The 25,497-nt window shown below is 42.0% G+C and overlaps 1 protein-coding gene across 1 annotated transcript; it reads right to left on the reverse strand.

Moving 5' to 3' along the window:
- Nucleotides 1-976: 976 nt before the first annotated feature.
- LOC115368243 (TGF-beta receptor type-2-like) lies at nt 977-25,089 on the reverse strand. The gene is made up of 7 exons (XM_030064279.1): nt 24,857-25,089; nt 21,011-21,158; nt 19,138-19,328; nt 14,953-15,749; nt 12,474-12,615; nt 3,350-3,474; nt 977-2,160 (listed from the first exon to the last, which is right to left on the reverse strand). The coding sequence occupies exons 1-7, from the start codon at nt 24,960-24,962 to the stop codon at nt 1,981-1,983; spliced, it is 1,689 nt and encodes a 562-aa protein (XP_029920139.1). The 5' UTR covers nt 24,963-25,089; the 3' UTR covers nt 977-1,980.
- Between the last annotated feature and the right edge of the window lie 408 nt (nt 25,090-25,497).

Here is a 25,497-nt window from a genome sequence, read left to right on the forward strand (position 1 = left end):
AACTCCCTGCTATAGGCCTGGGAGCCATCGATAGGCGAACAGGATCAAGATGTTACTGATAGGGGCTGGCAACCTGCAGAAAGTGAGATAGCTGTGCTCTGGCAGACTCATTATGACACTGAGATTTTCTGGAAAGCCTTCAAAGTGGAGTGTGTGTTTTTGACAAGAAAGGACGGCGTGAGTCAGTATCGCAACACGTTAATATTGTGGCTGGGCCGGTGAGAATTTGGGAATTAGAGAAAAAGATTTAGGCCCTTGGAGGAAAAGGTTTGAAAGTATCTTCCCAGTAGAGAGAACATTGTGTTTGAAGTGCCGTACACCGTCACCGCTGCAGAGCTGTGGAGGGGAGATTTCAAAAGCCCATTCTTGCAAATCATTAGTGTTGAGCTGACTGAACCTGGAGTGGGTTTTTTCGAGTTCGTGTATTTTTCACAATTTTGCTCAAGGAAAATTCCCACTAAAAATATGTGTATTTCTTATCATTCATATAATAAGCCACAGTCAGAGAAGCAGCAAGCAGAATAAGCTACATTTAGGCAATTAAAAGGCTACATGTAGAAGTTGGCATTTCTCAATATTAAGACATTTCCATTAAACCCTTTTGCTTTCCTGCATCACCCAGTCTGCATTTGTTTGAGTAAGAAGACAGATTAAAAACCGATAAACACAAGGCGAGCTAATGACAAGTTGAAACAATGCAGTTATGATACTGGAAAAAAGTATAATTTGTATGTTTGTATGTTTTGGGCCATGAAGCAATTCAGCAGAGTTCTCAGTGACACAGAGACTGGCACAGGCTTTTAATCATCATGGTGATGGGTTTGTAATAATTATAATAATATCTTAAAACGAATGTGGGAATGAGTTATTGATGTTAAAATGCTCCGTGTAGCCCCTCGAAGGTAATAATCAGAAGGTGCACTCAAGGTCAAAGTATAAAACCATCCGATAGAATTACAACAAAAGACCATCTTGATACACGGAATACTGAAACTCTTTTAATTATGGCTTTAAACATTTATACACAGATGAGTTTGATAGAGATCTTTAATGAGAAAGGGATCAGAATTCCCTTTTCTATTGCAAAATGTCTATGAAGAAGTCCAGCTTTCATAGCAGTTATGTGCTGGGCTGGAACTTCCAGCTTAGAGTCCTTAATTCATATCTCCATTCCCTTTATTCTCTTGGTCTGATTAAATAGACTTTCCTTTATAGCGCAGAGTCCTCTGAGTAATACGCATATATATGTATATGTTCCCTTTTTCCTTTCAGGGCACTTTCAACTGTCTTCATTTTGCAGTCCACAGTCCTTGGGATATGATATCAGCATTTCCCGCAGCTTACTGCTTTGGATGGATTTTCTATTTCACAGCTGAGGGTCATTTCCATTTCATGCCAGGGGAAATGATACTTGCACCTCGAATTCTTACGTTACACCGTGCTCTGGTCCCTCCGCCATCCATCAAAGGCCACCTACACAAACATCTGAGCAGTCAGTCAAATACACTTCAGGGGGGACATTAGTGTTACTAACTGCCTCAACTTTTTTGAGATTGCTCCCTTTTCCCCCTTGTTTCAAACAAACACAGTCCCTTTATTTCCTATAACTGCACTGCACTGTCATAAAAACAAAACAAAACAAAACGGACTGAATATACATTATTTGGTGTGCATAGATACTGATAAAGTGCAAACAGTATTTGGTTACAAAAGCTTTATACTGTGTTTTCCCTGTTAATTCATGACTTGGTCCAGTCTTTGGAGCATTGAGGAGAAAACAAATCAACCAGAATGATCATCTTTGGTAATCCTGCGTAGTTCCCTTTCACGTCCAAGACGTTCTGGCTTGCTCCTCCGTCCGCACATCCCTGACGAACCCACACAGCAAATGACACATGCACTGGAATGGCTTTCTCCCTCTCAGTTCCTGGGTTGCAGTTCCTCAGCCGCCCTGGTGGGGGCCAGCGTTGCCGTTGAGCTCTACTTCTCATCCACCACAGAGATCTCCTCAGGGATCTTCTCCTCTGAGTCAGAGCGGCCCGACAGCTTGTCCAGGTGCTCCATGTCGCTGAAGCGCTCGGCAACACACTGGGCTGTCAGACGGGCCTCCGGGTCGTGGTCCCAGCACTCGTCTATGGTGGCGCACACCATCTGGATGCCCTGCAGGGGGAGCAGTGGAGCGCAGGTATCATCAGTCACATATATTGACTTGAGGCAAGACCGGCTGAGACAACACGCCGTCCCCTCAAACTCTACGCATGATGATGTCTCTGTGTCTGCACGTCTGCCTGTGTTTATGTGTATGTCTGTGTCTATGAGTCTGTGCCTGTGTGTGTTTGTGTATGTTAATCTGTGTGTTTACTGTGAGCAAGCACGTGCGAAAAAGACAGGATGGCAGTCACAGAAACTTGTTTTGGCAGGTTTTAGTGCAATGCAATAGAATATCATGGTGCAGGGGTTGAGTTTCATTAAGTCGTGGAGCCACATTTGAAATGATTTTGCCCTAAGGATCTTGTTATGAAAAGATATTTTGGTTTGGGCTAAGTATTAAATTGTTTTGATGCCGTACTTGAACACTGACAAATAGATTCAAAGTGGTGAGATTAAACTCAAACCCATAACTGCATTTTATTGTTCTGTAATCATTTCTAGTGCATTAAATTACAGAGAATTTAAACTATTCCTTATTTTGCTGAGGAGCCACTGGAGGCCCCTCAAGGACCCCTCGGGCGTTCTTGGACCCCATTTTGAAAACCACTGCAATACTGTACATCCAGTGGAAATCACAAAAAGGACGTGCTAAAATGCAAAAAATTTTAAACATTAGGAATATATTAGGAATATAGTATAGGAATATGCACATTTCTTATTTTTACGGGGTTTTTAGTGTTTGTTACAGCATTTCCTCTGCATTGCGTCTCTTTGTTGGTTTGCGTGTTTGGCGGAAGACTGCAGTTGTGATCTACTTCCAGGCGTGATCCCGATTGTTTAAGTGGGAGTAATTATGCTATCAAACAAAGGCTGAAACAGAAACAGTATCTTTCCTTTTTCATTTATAGGTGCTCATTACGTATAATTAGGCAAAAGCTTGCGCCAGAGCTTATCATTGCTGATCCGGGAAAATCCTTTATCTCTCTCACTGTAAATTTGCAGGAAATAAGAAACACAACCTTGTTTTCAGATGGACCACCATGCAATTTTCAGTTTATCCAATGTATTTTGAAGTGGTTTCAGAGGAAAATCATGGGACTTCTTAAGACCAGATAATCCTTCAGCTGAAGTTAAAGCATGAAAATAACCAAAGTTAGGAGGTTTTCTCAGGCCAGTTGTGATGTCAGGTGTGTCTTACCGGGTGGTTGATCCAGCTGTTGGGGATCTCAGGTCTGCCTCTGTCTCTGAGAACGCTGTCCTTCATGCTCTCCACACATGGGTGCTCCCTCACCTTCCCAAAGGGTGGCTCATACTCTTTCACCTCTGCACACATACACACACACAAGAGGTAGATATTTAAAAATATATCATGTGACATGAAAGGATCATTCCTGTTTCAGCCCAGCATACACTGAACGCATATGCATACACAATTATCTTTCGATTCTTGTATTTTTCCTTCCTCTCAGGCAGCCATCCGTTTCCACTCATTTTGTTATGGCACAAAAATCAACTTCCAGAGACTTGAGACTTAGTTGGAATAGGTAATCCATCACAGTGAACATCCTGCCCAAAATTATTTTTACCCATTTTTTTTTGCCCTCGCACACATTGATCAGGAAAATCTGAAGATCTGCTGGTGTGTTCAAGTGTGGGTGGGAGGCTTAAACATTTAGGACGTCCAAATCGGAAGTCACAAATTTCCTACTTGGTAGCCAGAGCAACCTTCATAACTCTTTTCAAGAGAAGCAGCCAAAATCTGCATCATTCTTTTCACGATGTCCATGTTTGCTAATTGTCTGTCTTCCAGCTTTGATTTTCCAAAACAACATATGAACACTGTGGTGTTTCGCAGCTGATTTAATAGTCCCGGGTGTCAGATTCCCATGAGCCTGTGAATGCGCCAGCAGAGCAGCAGACTTTTCAATCAGCGTGAGCAATGATGAACTTGGACAAAGAAAATCTGTGGCAGGATGTTCGCTGTGATGGATTACCTATCTCAAGCACGTTTCAAGTCTCTGCAAGTTGGATAAACAGAAAAGGATAACAGCCTGGGAAGAAGCAAAAGCACTCTAAAACCTAAATAACCATAGCATGCTTTGTAAAATGATTAGCAGTAATGTAAAGTATATGTGCAGTGTAGCACATGGAATAAAATGTCAATAAAGACTGGAACTGTCCTTTAACACTCCTGTGGGCACTGGATAATATAAGCAACAAACACAAATAGATTTACAAATATTGGAAGCTTTTTTGAATAAAGGGATTAGACGAGATGGAAATGCGCTGGGCTGCTCACATCAACAGCAGCTCTCAAAGTGTACACTGTGTGCTCCAAATTAAAACTGCAAGTCGAAACTTTAAATAGCATTGCAGCAGCACAAACGTCTAAAGAAGCCTGTGTTGCTGACAGAGAGACCGAGGGGGGAGACTTGTTGAAGAGAAACACTCACTATTATCACATTTTTTACCCTCAGCGTCAATGGGCTTAAAGTATCTCACCAACACAGCTCTGGCTTTGTGTCAGCTCTCTTACACAACAGCATCCTGAGCGCTTGTCAAAGCCAATGTAACAGTGGAGTTTACTCGGGGCAGGATTTCAAAGCACTGGCATGCAGGATACAATCTGGAAACTCGGATCAAGAGTTTCCAAAGACTATTTATCTTTACATTGATTTAATCTATCTTCGGGGTAAAACAACAAATCAAACTCAAATTCCCTTTGAAGCGTGGAGAGCCGGTATAAAAAAAGCACAAGTTTCAGAGGATCCTTGGAGATAAGAGGGGGATGAAGAAAAGGATGAGTGTGTGTTGAATGCTGAAGTAAAACATTAGTTCAGGCAGACTAAGATAATTAAAAAATAACTCTTTTTTTTTTTAATCGAAAAGCTAAATAAAAAATAAAATAAACAACGAAGGCAGACAAAAACCTTAGACGCGGCAAAGATAAATTGAATATAGATTTCCAATTGTGCTAAAAACAAGTTTTCAGGCAAGTTTCTATAATTCTGGTTTATATGTAAGGAAAACATTTTATAGATAATGTTCACTGATTTCCATTCATTTCATATGCTCATCCACTTTCATTCATTTATAACTTATAAGTTACTTGGTCCATAGGGGCCAGGGATGGAGACATATGTTTTGTTTTTGTTTTGTTTTTTTCCAGGCTGATACAGATTTCTGATATCATTTCTACCATGATAGCCAATGTTTAATATGAATTTTGGAAAAAGTCGCACAAATGCAGATGCAAAACAGGTTAGGCTTTTCAGACAGGCCTGTCTAGAGGTAATTCCAGTTTCTGTAAACCAAAGACCCTGTTTGTTTGGTTCTGTTCTGTTCTGTTGTTTCGACAGTTGTGTTAATGATGTACTCCAGAGTAAAAAAAGGTCACAGAAATGATAGATTTCACCATCAGCTAAACATTGGCCGTTAAAATACTTTTTGGACCGATGCTGATATTGCGTTTTGAAGATTACATGAATCAATACAGATCTGCCAAAATAGTGTTCTATCCATGTTGCCTGTTGTGTGAAACATTAAATCATTTTAGGACTGATCAGTGGAAAGCCAGAACAACTTCTCACTTTTGCATCAGGCATTTTATCTTCAGTGTGAATGTCTCTGACATTATACTGTATCTAGATCCTGCATATTGTGCACATTATTAATAGAGGCGTCTGTTCTGAGTCATCAGAAGTTTCCAGCATTTCACAGGTCTAAGTCATTGCACAGACTTCAGCGTGTTGCTGTACCACATGAATCCACAGCTCAGTAAAGTACAACATGTGGCAATTCATTACCAATTAATAAATGATGTGATGTAAGAATAATATTTTGATCTGCGCTGTTCTAATGAGGTTTTCAGCTGCCAGTTAATTAATATCTTTAAGTGTGCACTAACACAACAGTCAGTGAACCCTGACTATGATGAGCAACTTACTTCTGAATTTTTGGATAGCTCACTATAGGTGGATGTGAAAGCCAAATTCAAATCATTTTGCATGCCTTAAGGGTTTCGCCAGAATATGCGAATGGGTTGTTGAGATAGTGTATATCATGATACAGTAGAGTTTGGTTCGGTTGTCAGGATTTATCTTGTTGGCTGAGTGGACTGTGGCAGTGTAAACTATTCTGGTAAGCAGAGGTGTTTGCGGTTCAACACCCACTTGAGGTAAAGACATGGATAAAGTGCTGCATGTAAGTGATACGTTAATCAGCTTTGACATTCTGAAAACTCATTACAGGAGGCTGCACTGTGCACGAAGACACATCTTAGTTGTGTTCAATTGATTTGTCAGAACTATTAATTTTACACTTGCTTTTCAAACACAAAAGTGGAGCAGAGCTGACAATGAGGACGCTAAGCATTCAGTATCAGAATCTGCTGAATATGTAGCAGGAATATATTTGCAAATGGAAATGGTGGCTTGGTTCAGTATGAAAATAGGTCTGAATGAATAAAGATGATCCCCTACTGGATGTCACTCTCTCGCCCGCTTTCTGGCTGTCTTCCTCTCTTTGTTTATTTCTCTTTCTCCTTTTCTTTCTTTCTTCTTTCTTTGTGATATGGCACTTCATTTTCTGTGGGTAGCCTTGAAATAACTGAAGAGGGACTTCCAAAGGATGTTGTGTGTCTGTGAGTGTGTGTGTGTGTGTGTGTGTGTGTGTGTGTGTGTGTGTGTGTGTGTGTGTCATGTACAAGATTCACCCTAGTTGAGACGGACGTCACTTAAATTAAGGATTGAAAATTGCATGTTACTGTTACTTTAAGCTATGATACTGACATACAAAACATGATGAGCTTCACTTGCTCCAATTATAAGGGAGCTGGAAGATAAAAGTGAAAGTAAAAAATAAAGATAAAAATCTATGAATCAACCTATTCCGGAAACAATGGGTTGATTAAAGTATGAACAGCAGCTACTGAAGACGTCGACTTGGAACTTGAGGATGAAACAGAACAGATGACAACTGCATTTCAGAGTCTCAACAATGTGTTAAGAAACGCTCACAGGAAGTTATGATGCGCACACACACACACACACAGACACACTCTCACAGGAGCAGGAGCACACAGCCTAATGCAACAAAGGACTCACTCCACAGTGTGAAACTTCCTGTTTTTTGAAGGCATACTTCCCCCTCTTAAGTCTTACACCTTAAATACAGCCCCACTCAGCCATCAGTCAATATTTAAGAGACAGAGACAACGATGTTTGCTTTTCTTTTGACAGTTTTGAGGGAGTTTAGTGAGTGTGTGCTAGACTGCAAATCCTTTTTGCAAACTGTTGCGAAAATGTGCTCATATGCTCATTCCCAAACAATGGGCCCTGAAATACATATGAATCACACCGCTCACAGGCACTCTGCAGTGTAAACAAAAAGTGCCTCTTTTCCAGAATGGAAAGATTGGTCAATCCTACTCTAAGAAGAAAGATGGCTTTTGCAGGCAAACCTTAAATTAAACTCTGAAATAGCAAAGGCTATTGAAAATACAACACAGGGCTGGGAAGGAATGCAGTGGTTTGCAAAAGTCACACAACACACATTGACAAGATTTCTGCAAAGCAATATAACAAGTTCAGTGCCGCGAGAATGAGGAACTTACACTATGTCTCTTTCGACAGCTGACACGTAGTGATGAGAAATTTGCAATGCTAGCACATATCCCATCCTCGCCGTCTTTTTTTTTTTTTTTTTTTTTCCAGTGCCAGTTGTCAGGCATAATAGCAGAAATCGTCTGGGAATTTGAAGCTCAGAGAAAGCCACTCTGAGTCAACTTAACTCCAGCAGCTGACTACTACTGTACAGCCACTTGTGAAGCTTCTCAATGGATGCCTCTTTTCTTCAGCAGGTCTGGTGTGGATGTTTCTGGCAGCGCTGTCATGCCTCCAAAGCTCTAGGCTGCATCAACAGATTGTCATGTCTTTCACCTACCAGCCCGCTGCTGCATCTCACATTATCATCAACCATCGCACCTAACTCCGCTCTCCTCTCTCATCAACCTCTGACCTGTTTGGGTTAGAGCCATGCCGCAGCCATGTATGTTTTTATGTTTCTGATGCTAAAATCGTGGTTGATACAGCAAGCCAAGTTGTCTACACCACAAGTCTTGGTTGTTGAAATAAGCAAAACAAGAAGCGGAAGAGAAAAGCAAACCACCTTAAATTATTACATTAAAGTTGAGGCATGTCTAACCAACACTGGTATTTCGTATTTTGTTCGATAATCTTGTTTTGCATGCTCTCCAAATTATGATTCTATGACTAATTAAGCTCAACAAAGCATAAATTAAAAAAAAAAAAAATTCCTGTCACCTTAACTCATGAATAATGCAGGGAAACAGATCCTCACAGAGTTTCAACATGTACTTAGTAATGAATTAGTAATGTGATCACAATAACAAAGTCTACTTCCCCAAGTCTGTCTGAGTTTGCAACAGCAGCCCGACAAATCTGCTCCCAGCCTCCTCTGGTGGTTTTCATTAGGCAGTGGTGGCTCTGACACTTGTTTTGTCTTCCTCACAGGTTGTTAAAACCTTTTGCCACAGATCAATAGATACACACACACACACACACACACACACACAAGCAGACAAATTCACACATCTGCATGCATGACTGTACTGCATAATTGCATGTACACATGCATGTTTGCATGCACACTTTGCAGAGTACAAGAAATGACATCTACTCATGCAAATTTATGTATATGCATGCACGCACACGCACACACACACACACACACACACACACACACACACACACCCACACCCACACCCACACACCACAGAGTCTTGGAGGGGCAGATAGTTTGACATCTGGAGAGCAGCTGCCCCAACCTTCTCATCTCCTCTCTAACCCAGCCTCTCCCTCTGGTGACTTAAGGCATTTCTCCTACTGCAGCTCCACATTCAACACCGCTGCACCATTATCCCTCTACTTAACCCCACCCGCCTGGGGAACGCCCTCAAAGTCTTCCCTACTCCTAAATCTGGACCAGCTAAATTATACAGGAGAGACATTTTAGGGAACGGAGGCAGAGATAAAAAGGCCTGAGCCTCGATTCCAGCCGTTCCTCTCTCTCAGGAGCATGTTGAGCTCTCTGTCTCTCTCCCCTTCTCTCACTCCTCCACTGTCTGTGTAGTCATGGAAGATAAAGAAAATATAGTGATGGCTCATGGTTGGCTGACGGAGGCTGTCGACAGACGGCTGCGTTCTTCTCGCCTGGCAGATCTCAGATCAGACTAGGGCCCCAGGAACTGTGACAGAGTGGCTGTGTGGCTGCCTGCCACCGAGACGCAGAGCGCTGATCAGACATCTGTCCTCCACAGGCGCACGCAGGCAGGTGGCATCGCAGACAAGAGAGAGACGAGGAGGCCCAGGCGTCACCCCAGTCATTATAATGATGCACTCGGATGTGTCATTCTGAGTGTGTGTGTGTGTGTGTGTGTGCGTGTTTGTGTTTGTGCACATGTGTGTTCATATTTTGTTTCAGGTGAGTTTTCATGGTGTTATGAGTGACTCACCAACCCACAATGATAACTTGGCAACTTCATTACAGTTGATGAAAAACAAGAGACCGGCAGCGTGAAAAGCATGTCAGTCTCTAAGTAGAGTCTGTAAACACATCAGTTTCACTCTCACGGTGCTCTGATTCCAGAATCAATACCAGATCTCTGCCAGCATTCTGTCTGCAAGGAGATTTTTTTAGCAGTCGATGATGCAAAACCAAGTCACTTCACCCCGATTTGAGCCGCTTATTCTTCCCACCTTCCTCTGAGTGTATCAAGGTAGGAGGCTTGCTGTGTTTGTACAATGTTTTAACCTTTCAACATGTGAAAGTCTCCACGGGTTTTTTTTTTTTTTTTTGCCTTAATGGACTACAGATTTCGCCCCTCCGCTCGTCTCGGACAGAAGCCAAGTCTAGAGGTTGCAAGAGGGGACAGTGCGAGAAAAACAGAGGGAGATTCGCGGAACACAGAGAAAGAGAGCAGACTAAACCAAAACACATGGATTATCCAAGCTGCTTCTCCCCCCCCCATCCGTCCCATTTTTGGTCCAGTGGTGGGACGGCGCACCCGCTTCCCTTCTCACATAAATCCACAGCGGCCTGGCCTCCTCCAACTGTCTGTCTACAGTGCCATCGGCATGAGTAAGGCTGGTTGGTCATGCACCGTGTTGTGGTACAATAGGAGAGTAATTTACTGCTGCCTCACCTGCCTCAGGGTAGGAAGAAAAAAAGAGCCAGACAGAGAAAGAGAGAGGGAGTGAGAAATATAAAGATGGGGGGTGGGAGGTGTAGAAATAGAAAGAGATAGATAAGAGAGGTCTCGGTGTCCAATTGCCTTCAGTACATGGGCTCAGAAATAATATTTGCTACCCTTTACAATGGTTCAGCTTGTTGAGACCTACATGAGGAATGAATAACTTGTAAACATGAACCCCACAAGTGAGCAAAATGAATGGGAGGGAGATGAATGGGAAAAGAGAAACCACATCGTCCATGAACGCTCCTTCAAATCCCTGGGAGAGGGGAAAAGCAATTGAAGCCACTCTAACCTTTATCAAATGAGCGCGGCTTCGTGTAGTCCATCACCGGCAGCACGTCCTCCTGTCTAGCCTGCTCCCAGGAGACATTAGCCACAAATCATCCTCACGTAAGGGAGACAACCCTAGTTACCGAGCTAAATTCATACTAAAACAATGCGTCTTGGGACTGTGTGCTCTTTGCAAAACAGGAAATAGGACGATTTTCTTTTCAGAAGTGCACCCATAGGGCACACATATTCTCGCTGCTGAGAGCAAAAAGCAAGAGGGATTGTGGGTCACTCGGCCATGTTTTCCCTTCACTCCTGGGCAGCATTAACTGAGGTAATACAGTTCAAGGGGCCACCGGGGAAAGGATGAGGGCAAAACAGGAAGAGGCCGAAGTAGAACCATTCATGCCCGAACCCAGCATTCAATCACCGTTCTGACACAATGGAGACAGGACCAGCCACAGCAGCAAACTGGACCACAGAGACACTAGGGGAAGTGAAAACAAATGACTGTGTGTCGACATGAAATACTATCCTATGGTTTGCCTTCAGATAATCACCCATTTCTATTATTTGCACATATCCTGGCCTTGTTTTTGCAACAGAATGACAAACAGGAACAACGGCACATTAGTTAAGTGAAGGCTGATCCTTGAGACATCCAGAAGATGGATTGTGTGCGTGACACCTTTAGGTTTTGTTCCCACAGTGATTAATGGGGTGTGGACGACACACACATAAGTCCTGTCACACAAGCCTCACCTCTCGTGGAGCTGGTCACTGCTCGCCTAATTGGTAAAGTCGTCAATGCGCTCATATTCCTCAGAGGTCAAACAAGCAGTGAAGGCTATTTTTCTTGTTACAGTATTTCACAGTAAGTGTATTTACACAGGCTCAAGAGGGAATTTCATCAGTCTGTCCTACTGATTTTCTTTGCAGCCAGTGACCCAGCCTGATCTCTATTCAATAAAAAAAAAAAAACACGGTTATCTCTATTATTTGCTAAAGGTCATGGTTAATATATATAGCATGCACAGCATCACCAATATTATACTTATGGCAGGTGGTTGATAAGAATACGAACAAAAACATCACAAAAATACCACTCATTTACTATGTAGCGGGGTTACAAAGGCATTGGCCTTTTATTACCCATCGGATAACAGCAAGTGATGTCGTCCAAGGCCAATGTGACGGAGCTCCCTATACCTGACCACAGCCACGTAAAATAAAAAGGTCTGTAAAACCTGTAATGAAATTTTATTTTCTTTGGACAATTTATTCGGTCATTTAATCTTTCAATAATGTTTCTTGTAAATTAACTCTTCATTTAAAGGCTTAGCGTGTACCAGGCTTCTCCCAGACCACTGAATAGGGAGGGATGGGTCACCTTGCATTTAAGAGCCCTGGAGGAAAATTAATTTGTGTGGGTTTCAGAGGAGGGCTTTAATGTATCATGTTCTAAATGCTGTTTCAAAAAAGATTTGGGGATTACTTGACATAAAATATTGTCTAATAGTAGCTTTCAACCCAAAATATCGGTATTGGCCTGGTTTAACCCTACTATTTAATTATTTCTCTCACCAAGGGATCAAAGCAGCATTTTACTAAACTAAGTTCTCTCGCACTGTAATGGTGACCTACTTCCAGCACCACGGCACCTGCTTGTGGTATACCACAGTATGTAAGATTTAGGTCTACTCTGCAGCAACACCTCTCTTCAGCACGGAGCCTCGTCTTACCCTCACACATCTCCCTGCATGCGGTCACGTCTTACCTCCGACAGCACTGCATCTGGACGTGATCTCCCACAGAACAAGAGCCATGGAGTAAACATCTGTCTGTTTGAAAGACTCAATGTTCTCCAGGTTGATTCTGGACTCCAACACCTCTGGGGCCATGTATCGGGCTGTCCCCACCTGAGAAGAGCAGAGAGGGGCAAAAAGACATTTAGGCTGTGCTCACACAAGGTGCTTTTCTTCTCAGCCGCCATCACCACTGGTGGGGATAATATATATACATACATATACGCTGTAATCTACATGTACTCCTCTCATCATGATTAGTCAGCTGTTTGAAAAAGTGGTTTCTGAGAAGTAAAAAACAAAAAAAAACAAAAAAAAACACTAGTCATCTTTTTCTGGAGTAACTGTGTTTAACAAGATTTCCTACCTCTTTAACGGGATTCCATGCACAAAAACAGTCTTATTTCTGATTTATGCCGTTCAGATAGGCGCTTGAGACATCCATTAATACAAATGTTATGGTATGGTATAATATTATAGTTTGTATGGAAAAAAGAGCACCAGAGTTCAAGGAGCAGAGGCTGGTGAAACACAGACGTCCAGTCGTGAAATTTCCTCGCTACTAAATATTCCACAATCAACTGTTAGTGGTACTATAATGCCCTTAGATGCTGTAGTGATTTTCACGGCTAACTAGATTTCCAGAACAAAACAGGAGATCTATATAATGGCTGGTTGTCTGGCAGAGCAGCTGGTAGAGTAAACAATCTAACCAGTCGCAGCAGACTATAGTACCAGTCAAAGCAATTTACCAGCATTAGGCAAGTGACAGGTGGTAATTTCCCTCTGTGGTAGCATGTCATATCACATTAATTTGAATCAAAATATGTTTTGATGTATACTGTAATTGGATAAACAAATGCAGCTCAACAAGCTTAACAACACATTACTTCTCTTGACATAATTAGCACCTTGGAAAATGTGTTCACTGGCACTTCCTCTAAATGCATTAAGGGCATTACAATGCATTAGGTGTGCTGAGCGGCAGAGGGTGAGGCCCTTTCATAATGAGTCATTTTCATAACAGAGTCCAAAACGACTCAGGCCTATTACATCAGCATAATGTCTCCATTAAGAATCAATCAAGCCAGTTTGTCTGGTTAATGTTATGAAATGACAGCCTACTATTCCTATCAGAGTTATCCATCTGGGGCCGAGAGATAATCAGAGCCAAATAGTTAGGGACGGTGTCCCTGAGTGACAACAGCAAAGATTTGACTGATAATATTCCACTTTCCTCTGATGTCCTTCACTGTTTACACAAGTGTATTACAAGCCTGGCATGGTGCCGGGCCTAACTTGAGAAAATGAATTTTAAGCATGGATGCAGGAACTAGGGGTGCTGCAGGTGCTGGTGAATCCGTGTGTTTCTCAAACAATACAGTCTGATCCTGAATGCAACACATCCTGAGCTTTCCTAATGTCAAAACGTTCCTTTTTGTTCGCTTCCCAGTAGCAACTGTAATTCTTGGTTACATATATTATTATATATGGTTACATAATTCAAAAAACAGTAACAAATTAGAGGGGTAGTTGCCATTAAAGCTGTTAATTTCCAGGTCAGAGTGGAATTTCATCTTGCAACTAGGAGAGGGGGAGAAGGGCAGTGAGCGCCTGCACCCTCTCCCCTCTCCAGGTGACCAGATTTTAGGGGGGGGTCTAGACCTGCAGGCCTTACAAATACATTTCTTATTTGCCATTCATACTCTCATTACTAGTCTCTTATCTACCCTATAGGAGTAGATAAGAGACTAGGATAGGAGAAAATGCTAACAGCAAATGCCAAGATGCCAACCATGTAGAAAGGAAACAAAATAGAATGAGGAAGCCCGCCAGTTACAGTATTCAGCAAAAATGTTTTTTTTTTTTTTTTTTTTTTTTTTTTTTACACCAAAATCTGAAAAAAGTCAACTCATATAACACAGTGCTTGCTATTTCTGCAAATAACATATCCGCTTCTAAGACTGCTTTTCAGACCTCCACAAATACATTGAAATAAATGGCACTGGCTAAGTTGGTTATTGTTATTTTTGTCAAGATTTTTTAGTTTAATTTTTTTTCCATTTAATTTGTCAACTCTGGGACAAGACAGCAACAGAAAAAGAGAGGAGCAGAGAAGAGAAAAAGTAGGAGATTGATGATATAAGGACCTATATGTCTATATCTGGCTGCTTCCCAATTTATTATAAAATATTCTATAAATGTAAACGTAAAATAAATGTTTATAAATGTTTGTCATACATGCAAAACAATATTAAAATACAAAGTAACTTGTACTTAAAGTTCAGAAGGAGGGTGGGAAAGCATTGGCCTTTATCCATGCATGGGACAGCAGCTCTAAGTAAAACAAGTGTGAGAGAAATTTAATATCTGAGGAAAGAAGTGGAAGGGATAAAGGTGAAATGAAACAAGATATTTTATTAGATTTTCCAGGACTGGAAGAAGGCTTACCTGTCCGCTGTTGGCCAGCTCATCTACAGACAGAGAGTTGTCCAGGCGGAGTCCTAGTCCGAAGTCACACAGGCAGCAGGTCAGGTCGCTGTTCACCAGGATGTTGGAGCTCTTGATGTCTCTGTGCACGATAGGCACCTTGTAGCGTCCGCATGGCGTGTGGTCACTGTGGAGATGTGCCACGCCACGGGCCAGCGACCCCCCCAGCAGCCACAAGTCCTGCCAGCTGATAATGTGGCGAGTCAGGTACTCCTGGAGGTTCCCTCGGGGATGGTAGGCCGTGATCAGCCAGTACTGCTTCTGCACCTTCCTTTCCTCTGCTGTCAGGAAGTGAAGCACATTCTCGTGTCTCAAGTCTGCATCTGAAAAAATGTCCTTTTCATTCTTCCAGGAGGCGTACTCCTCATCCGGGAAAATCTTGACAGCCACAGTCTCGAAGGCCTGCTCCCCGGCTGACGAGCCCTGTTTCAGCTTTGCCCTGTAAACCTCTGCGAAGCGTCCCTTTCCAACCTGGACGTCCAGCTCGATGGGCAGCAGCTCAGTGTTGTGGTTGAGGTTGTTGGCATGTGTGGAGCTGATGTCCGAGCCCTCGTCGTCCATCATGATGGCATGAGCATCGCTGAAGTCCACTGGAGGGCCCTTCTTGCGCTTTGAAGTGGCGTGGTGCTGGCGGTAGACCCGGTAGAAGTAGAAGGAAGTGATAACCAGAACAGCCAGAACCAGCAGTGGAACCAGACTCACCAGGATGACAGACACCACCTGGGAGTCCAGCGAGTCTGAGGGACCGAAAGGAAAGGCTTAGGATGATGAGGATGATGATGATGGGGATGAGGAGGAAGAAGAGCAGGATCAGGGGGAGATGGAGGCATATGAAAGAGAACAGAAGAGAAGATTTTTCCTTTAAATTAAGATATGTTCATTACATCTGGATTTTTTTTATTTGTTTTTGTTTACAGCACATATTGCACCCTCAGGTACCACAAGGCATTGTTTTTAGACAGTTACAGTATTTTTCCACTTGCACTTTCCTGAGATGATAAATGTCTAATAATTTATCTTATGAAACTATCCTTGCAGACAATATCTTCTCAAGGGTGAAGCGGTGCAGCAGAGGAACCTGACCCTTCCCGGAGGAATGTCTATGAGCATTAGAAAGCTAAAGTTAGCGTCTGGTCTGCAAATGCAGACCGCTGCAAACCATGACCCAGTCAACCACACATTGTGTCTCCTCATAGTTTATGTCTGATTCTTATATTTTAAGAGTTGGTGTGTCTGCGAGCTCAGCTTAGGTTTTGGAAACCAGTGAAAGTTTATGCCTATGCTGTGTTTATGGTCCTATTTTTGAAGCAGCGGTAATAAAAGAAGACCCGGTAAAAATATCTCCAGACACAACGCGCTTCAGTAGAAAACCGAGATTCATCCTCAGCTGGATTTCATGAGTTGTAAATGAATCATCAACACATTGTCGCGTCTAGTTGATCTAAGTGCCAGACAGGTTTCTACACATTTTCCACTTTAAAAAGCCAAACTTTTCCAAATCCTCATTTTTTGACTGGTCATTTGAGGACTGTGTTTGGTCTTTCCTATTATACAGTTGCTAACAATAACCATGCACTATGGACTAAACTATACCATATCCCTCTAGAGGGGAATATTATTCTTCACAGTAGCAAAAATCACAATTCGTGAAATGGCAATAGCGTTTCAAAAACAGCCGTGTGCATAACAAGATTTTCCCATACTTTTCCTATAAAATTCCAGTACTTTGCAATACTCAACACCTCAAATGTGTAAATTCATGCTGCATGTGTTTCCCGATTTTGAAAACCTGCAGAGCACCCCACCCTGACCATATAATGTCAGCATCAGGGACTATACATAAAGACAGATGTTAGAAGCAAGTCGCACTAGGAGGAGCAGAGACAGGAGAAATAAGGGAGGAGGAGGGAGGACGAAGGGGAGGGCATCTCGCTCACTGCCCAGTCAAGCCCTCTGGTTCACTGTAATTTTTTTTCTAGACAGGAAACCACAAGTCTGAAATCCTCAACATGGCCCCAGCCAGTTTGTTTTGATTTTCACAGAGTGAGAGGCAATTCCTCACAAACAAACCTGTCACTGTGCTGCCCTGCCTCCCTCTGAAATCTCTGTCCAGAGCCTCATTTGCAGTATTAAATATTCAGAGCTGTGAATGCATGCAGCCACAGATGGAGGCTAATGCTGGGAAAAAAAAAAAAGTGGATTTGAGTATAGACACTGCTTGGGGTTAGCTTCAGCCTTTCATGATTACAGCACGTCTTAAAGGAATGGTTTGGGGATTTTTTGAAGTCTATACTGGATAGTTTGTGAATACATACTGGCTTCTTTGTGGTGCTTTATTTACATAATACTCATACAGCTCATTGGTTTGAGGTTTTTTTTTCATGTTTATAACTCTTTCTCCAGAATTTTGTGAAATTTTGTGAACATAAATGCTGATTAGAACAGCGTTGGTGCATCCTGGGTCTCTGGAGTCAGCATGTTCTCCATTAGGTGAAGGTTATGTCATTCTTATTGACATCTCAATGCAGGAAGGAATCACTCCTTTCAGTGCCAACTCTATTGACCACCAGTATTGTCTGCAACAGATACAAAATTCATTACTGTTGTAGCTTTAAGCTTGGTTCATGCTTCCTGCAGATACATTTCATCGGATGCATGACTACATGATGGATGTATTTTTGCAGCACAACCCAACAACTATGGATTTTGTCCCCCACTGAAGCCAGGATGAGGGGCAAAGGCACCTGTAACCACTCCGGGGAAAAGGAAGGACTACAGTGAGAATGTAGCCGACCCAAGAGATGGAAAGGAAGCAAAACGGTTCACCTGGTAGCTCAAAATGAACAGGGTCGGAGTTATTATTTCATCTACCAGTAGTAATTCATGACGCTTACTGTTTGAGCAACTAATTTGAAATATATATAATTCAGACTGTCAGTCTGTAAAAGAAAAAACAAGGTGTTGGTTTATGTGTTTAAAGATTATATGTTTTTGACACAAAATTGTCTTCTGCTTGTTATTGAATTTATATAAAGTAATAGAACGTTAGGTGCTAGCTGGTGAAAACATTAAGTGCTATGAGGCAGCAACTAACTTTAATATTGATTTTACTGCACTGACAATATTGCTTTTCTATTATTTTGCTCTTCCCTCCCATTTAATCCTGCTTGAACAACCCATGTATTTCAGAAGTGGCCAGTATAAAAAGGGATAGACTTCAAAAAGCTCAAACTATTCCTTTAATGGTATACTTGAGGGGGTTTGGAAGCTGGCCACTTGAAAAGATGAACCAGAGGTAAATTCAGCCAGATGCTGAAGCTAGGCCGCACCTTTTGAAAATATGTAAAGGTATTACTGCCTTTGGGGTTTCCTGTATTAATTTCGGCTGAGGCTCTGTCAATACAACACTGTCCTGTGTTGTGCCCTGACAAGTTAAAGAGGGTGCACAGAGGTTCTCGACAGTGAGGGAATGTGTTTCCATGACGTCGTGTGCACTGGGCAGATGCTTTCAATTTGGCTCTCTGTGGAGAGCCAGGTCTCGGAAGTGTACCTCAGCGTTATTATTGCCTGGATGCTGTAGTCAAAATACATCTGATTCCAGGGCCGACATTGTAACTGGAGTCTACAAACGTATAATGTCTCTAAAAGGCTGCAAACCTGTTTGTAATCATGTATCTGGAGAGAATGTACAGCACACACGTGTTAGCATTCATGCATGACACCTTACATGACAAGCTGATAGGAACTGTATAATGATTTTGAGGTCAGCCATGAGTATGACGTTACTATGTTATGTTCTACAGATGCAAGCATCATAAACGCCTGGCTTTTTCACATGCTTGCTGCATGTTGCCGTAACACTGCTCTACTGCCAAGAGAAAGTGAGAAGTAATAAAAGTAATTACGCAAGACAGATGCAGAGAAAAGAGGCTCATTAACTTCGTAATACTTGATGTCATCACATGTTATGAAACCTGAACGAACATATATCTGATGGGTGGAGATGACTGATGACTGGGCCACAGTTTTCTCAAAAGTGCTGATAACTGTCCCAACATGTTGAAAGGATAATACACTGTTTGGAGGAATCCAGCAGGGTTTAGAGTAGGTGAAATTAAGGTGAAATACTGCAATATCTTGACTCACAGGAGGTGAAGAAGACGTGCTCATTGCACTCATCTTCAGAGCAGGAACAGATGAAGAACTCTGAGCCCATGCCCTTCTTTTCTTTCATCTCACACTTGCTGTTGTTGTAATCCTCAAGGACCAGGCCGTATAGTTTGTGGGCCGGGTTGTAGCAGAGTGTTTCCAAGGTGACATTGTTGTCTTTCTTCCTCCTTGGAAAATGAAGACAGAACTCATTAGTTCCATTTGCACTGGATTTCGATTTTTATTTAGTTCTTATTTGCCTTGGACGCTCTGTTGGGCAATTAAGTCACCTTTTCAAAGATCTACATTATCATGTAACAAGGCAATGACTGCACGGCTACAGTTGTGCAGATAGCACAATTTTTAAGCCATACAGTGATAGAGCAGTAATTGGAAATGGCATATTTGTCTCTTTCAATAATCCACAGTCTCAGCAATATGGAAATTAGATCACATTAACAAACAGGGTAATTCTGAAATACCATTACACACGGACAGCGAGGAAAATCCTGAAGCAGCAGAAATATACATATTTAAAAACAGGCCACTATGCTCCCCTGCTGGGCAGCACAGGCCACGCTGTCATGAAAGACATTTTCAAGAGGTGCTGTTGTCCATGTGCCATTAGCTTTCTGCTAACATCAGCTCATACCATGCCCACAATGCTGCTAATTTAATGAGAAACAGTAGCACTGCCTTAAGCTTTTAACACCCACACAAATCTGCTTCATGCTCACATTTACAGTCTGAAGGATGGCGAGGCATCCATTAGCTGTCATAATCTAGCCAACGGGCAACAGTCTAAACATGAGGCATGATAACGGACACTGGTCATTTCAAGGAAGAATGGAAACAAGATGCCCATGTTCGCTGATGAATTTCACCAGTGGACTGTTTGAAAAAATGCCACAAAAGTGCCTATGGTACATAAAACATGATTTTGTGCCCTCTAGGGTTCCCTTCCACCGGACAAAATATGATCCAGTACATTAAAGGATGTCCTTCCAGTGGAGAAAACACAATACACTGCCGTATAGGCTGCCCTAGATGCGGGAAAATTAGTTGGCCTACACACACTTGTACATGTGAGACAATGTGCACTCATGGGATGTTTCTATAGTTGAAAATGCCCCAGTTTTTTTTATATATACCCTTTTAAAAACAGCTTTGAGGCAGCATGACTCAACCTCATTTTCATTCCTGTTTGGAGCCGGTAAACTCATCCAGACAGTTTTCAGAATTGTTAGCATATAGAAGTTAAAAAAAAGTTAGCATGTGGAATTTAAAAGTTAAAAAAAAAAAAAAAAAAAAAAAAAAAAAAAAAATGTCTGTCTGTGTGTCTGTCTACATGTGTTTATTGGTGTTTATTGGGAGTGAAAATGAGGTAGAATCCTCGTTTGGGTGGAGTACCCCTTTATTTTTAGTACAGTCCTCACAAACACACAGCCACACGCTCTGCAGACTGTGTCAGTGTGTTTAGTACATTCTGCAACACTGACTTAGCGACTCAATATTTTTTTCGCCCCTGCCACTCAAACAGCCTGAGTCGGCCACTGAGGAAGATTATCTGTGGTTTCTACCCTGCCCTCAACTCCTACTTTCAGCGTCAATAGCTTCGTTTATGCTGTTGTGTTCTGCTATGGTCTAGTCAACCACGTGTGCTTATGCAGTCTCCGCGTAATCCTCCAAACACAAAATCATCATCTGCCAAATGGCCTGTCCATGTGATGTTAGTGTGCAACATATTCTACTCTGTGTTATTTGCCCAGTTTATAACATTTTACATCTCTCCTCATAAGGCCTCATAAGATTCTTAAATGCAAAATGGTGTTAAAGGTGCTGTTGTACACCCCGAGCAGCGGTTACTCACCAGATACTGACACACACTTCGTTCGCATGCGGGCAAATGGCCGTGATGTCACATTCCACCTTGCAGCTCCCTGTCCCACTGCAGTTGGTCACCTGTGTGTCACAGAACTTACACAGCTTTTTGATCTTTATCATACTCAGACTGGCCTCTGCAAGAGAGATGAGAAATGACAGGAGGTGAGCCAAATACACGGTCAAGTTTCAGTCTAGAGCTTGGCAATATATTCATAGTATACTGATATGATAATTTGATATAATTATATGGCACAAGTGTTGTCTTTTCCTGGTTTCAAAGGTTGTACTACTGTAACAGGAAACACTTTTCTGAACTTATCAGAGTGCACTGGCTGTTCTATTATTTATAGACTGCGTGGTAATTATATCCACATTATGAGTGACTGTTTATCAAAAATCTCTTGTGTAAATATTGAATGAAAGCATCAATATTCAACCCTATAATATTGGCACGAAATTGATATTGAGACGTTAAAGCAAAGATGTTGTGATGTGCTTGTATAACCCAGCCCCGGCTCAGCCTACTCTATAAAAATCCCAAATCAGATTCAAGCTCATTGTCTCATGTGCAAATTCTTAAATCATAGGCCCTTCAAGCAGACAAAACATTTTAACGTCACAAAAATTATGACTCATATCGCTGCAAAGTATTCCTCAGATCCTCTGCATAAAATACAGTAAACAAACAAAACCACACAAAGGATAACTGAATGTGCCTAATGACTCAATAATGAGTGAAACAAAACAGCTGGCTTCAGCCTGGACATTATTAATAAAAGCCTTGACTTCATGACACTGGAATGACTTACAAAATGAGCCAGAAAGGCCAAATAACTCTGTGATGATCAATTACAGAAATATATGTGATATTAATTCTGATGAAAAGGATCCATGAACTGAAGTCATGAAAAGTTGCATGTCTTGTGGAAGCAGCCAATTACTGTGAAGCAGAAGCAGATATTCAAAGAGACCACACTAACATCCAAACTATTTCTTCCTAGAGGGACGAACAGATTTTTTTCCTGTGATGTCTGAACAATAACAGCAGTTCACGGTGCCATCCACCTCCTTTGGTCATGTTCAGACTTGACTTTGCCGGCAGACAGACCCATATCACTGAGACAGACAGGATTGTTTGGTGAGTGCCTGTGGGTTTGATAATCATCAATGGAGACAACTGCCAGACAGGCAAGAACAACAAACAAAGGGTCTCTAATTTGTCAAGCCGATGAGTTGGCTCCCCGTCTAGTACGGTTCTATGCCAGTTTCTTTATGAATATCACAAAAAAATATATATGTATGATGTTATATGCCTCAGTGTGCATGCATGTGCAAAGAAAGAAAGAAAGAAAGAAAGAAAGAAAGAAAGAAAGAAAGAAAGAAAGAAAGAAAGGCAAGTAAGTGTGTGAGTGTTATTTGTGCTATTTGCACAAAAATATTCCAGCTGTACTTATCAGCTTGTCCTTACACTATGAGCAGCAGGCTACTGCTGATAAAAATCAGACAGGCAGCATGCTTCTGTTTGGCTGAGGAAGGAGAGATGAAGCAAAAAAAAAAAAAAAAAAAAAAAAAAAAAAAAAAAAAAAAAAAACTCATGACACACAATTTCTCTTCTCTCCTCTCCTCTTTAGCAAGAAAAGAGCTTTCACCAATATCCCCACATTAAAGTATGCCTTGGAAAGTGGATCTTGCGGCTTTGAGAGTTGGAAGTCATTATGAGAGGATGTTTAAAATTTCCCTGCCTCTATCTCACACCAGTGGTGATGTACCACTGGGAAAGTATGCACTGCACAGTGCATGTATCTGAGGGACAATCCCACACAACTGTGTTTTGCATGAGTACTTGGCAGAAGTGCACACAATGCAGGCACAAGCAATATGATGAAAATTAAGTGCAGTTAGAAGACAGGCTTGCTCAGAAGACAGACAGGGTGCGAGAGAGACACTGTTGAAAGCACCTGATATTTCTATGTGGTGAGAACACGAGGACTGCACTTCCTCCATCCTCTGCTTACAGTGTGATGTTGAGATTGCACAAACTGAAAGGGGCTGAAATTGCAATCTCAATCACCGTGACAGAGAGTGAGAGATACCGGGAAAGACAGACAGAGAGAGAGAGAGAGAGAGACCTCATGATGACACTACATCAGCACTACCACATAACCACACATTTCAAGTGCACCTGCAGCTTCATTAGAACAGGAAGCTGAACTTGCCTCTTGCATCATAACATGTGACTGAACTAATAGCAAAAGTGTGAGTTTCCTTCTGAAGAAGTTCTGTCGTAGAGACTTTAGAGGATTGATTTTAGATCTTGGTGCTGTTAAGTCTGAATTACTACAGTAACATGGCTGGCGGAAGTTGACCAACCTGTTAACCCAACACTGTCATAAGCACATGACCACAAAGCCAAAAAACTCTTGTCCCTGCGCTGCACAGATGAAGCCAGTCTTCTTCACAGCGTCTGTCAAAAATCGCTTCACCCCTCAGGTTCACACTAACACGAGGAAAAGGTGCTGTGTGCGCCTCTTGACATGAGACAAAAAGCCTTCTGTATCTGTCTGCCCAATCTGCAGGGGTGGGGTTGGAGCTGCGGCTTGAAGCAACAGAAATACAACCTGCACTGTGAGAGAGAGGTGCAAATCCAAAGCGATATAGAAGCCACCCTGTTGCTGCTGGCATGTTTACAGAAGTAGGGTGAGATACGCGTGCATGGCAGCAGGATATTGCAGGCAGACGTTGTTTTCTGGCCTCCTCAGACCAGAAAGTGCTAAATCTCTCACAAATACAAACGTCAGAACATTACACCTGAACTCCAGACGAAACTATTTCAGAGTACAATTTAAAATTTTGCCCCGGGGTCGAGGTGTTTTGAAGTAAATCAGCACTGAGGAGGGATAGTCTGCCAGAGTGCTAGTGGTGGCAATGTGGTTGAGCCAGAGTAATTATATCATTAGAACAACTCCTCTCAGAGAGCATGTCATTTAAACCCAGGGAGGCGGGCTATGGAGGGGATGAATGGTAGTAATTGTCACCCAGGGCTACATATAATTGCAGAGAGGGGAAGAGAGGATTAGGAGCAGCCAAAGCCACTTGGTGCCATTGGGACGGAGTGTGAGACAGATGAAGGGAAAACGCTGTCTTCCTCAGGAGGGATGATAGACAAATGTTAGCAATGTGGCTGCACATCAAAGATGGAGGAGTTATGCAGGTTGTGGCTTTACTGCAGGTGATGTCTACTGTAACTGCTGCTCCAAAACGGCAAGCAGCAAACTTACTGCAGCACACACACACACACACACACACACACACACACACACACACACACACACACACACACACAGCATATTTTTTACAGCTTCACAGTGCCAATACAACTCCATATCTCAATCAGACAGTCAAGCCTGAATTACAAGCATCCTTGATATATATATATATATATATATATATATATATATATATATATATATATATATATATATATATATATATATATATATATATATATATATATATATATATATATATATATATATAAAGAAACACACTGTGGATTTGTATGAAGCCACAGGAAGTTATGCAATTTGTTGTTTTGTTGTTTATTCAGGAAGATCACATGAAGCAAGTTGTTTTGTGAGAGGCCAAGCCTGCTTTTACTATTTACCCACGTGCATTAAAACTCCTGATAATGTGGCGATGGGTCACGCTTTTCCTAAATGAGTCGATATGGCACCTTAAAGAAGCGATCAACAGCGGCTATAGGTTTTTGTAACATTACTTTATAGTTCAAATGAAACGCGGCCAGCGCTCTGACAAGTTAAGTTTTACTCACCCGGCTGATCAAGCAGGATACTACCAAAGAGTATCGTTCCATACCAAAAGCGGAAAACCGAAGTAGCTCCATTTAGAAACGGACTATACACTCCTCTCTTTTTCATTAATTTGCCAAAACTTTGACAACGACAACTCTCCAGACTTTTGACTGCCGTCCGCCTGTTGCTGCTCAGCGCCTGCTTCCCAGCTGCGGGCAGAAGCAGAGTAAATAGACCAGGCAGGACTTGCCCTATATGACTCACAGTATGTGCACTTTTCATGAAACAGGAAATCTTCAGAGGGGTTGGACAGTCTCTCTCTCTCTCTCTCTCTCTCTCTCTCTCTCTCTCTCTCTCTCTCTCTCTCTCTCCCTCAGCAAAGCCCATGTGGCTCACAAAGTCTTGAACCATGTCATTATGAGGGCAAAGCACAACATAGCACAACTTGAAATGGCATGCTCCAAAATAGTTTAACCCCCCCCCAAAAAACTTCACCTATAGGCTATAAGTATACACGCAAATAACCTTAACCTCCCTCTTCTATTTAAATGCGCTTCAAAGTGTTTAACATGTCTCGGGCTTTGTGCAGACTTGTCAGCTTTCAAAGAAAACCGCAGTCTTTTCAGTGCGCTATATAGTCTTGAATTTCAGCACGAAATTG

This window comes from Myripristis murdjan, chromosome 11 (assembly GCF_902150065.1).
Source record: "Myripristis murdjan chromosome 11, fMyrMur1.1, whole genome shotgun sequence".
Classification (NCBI taxonomy): Eukaryota; Metazoa; Chordata; class Actinopteri; order Holocentriformes; family Holocentridae; genus Myripristis; species Myripristis murdjan.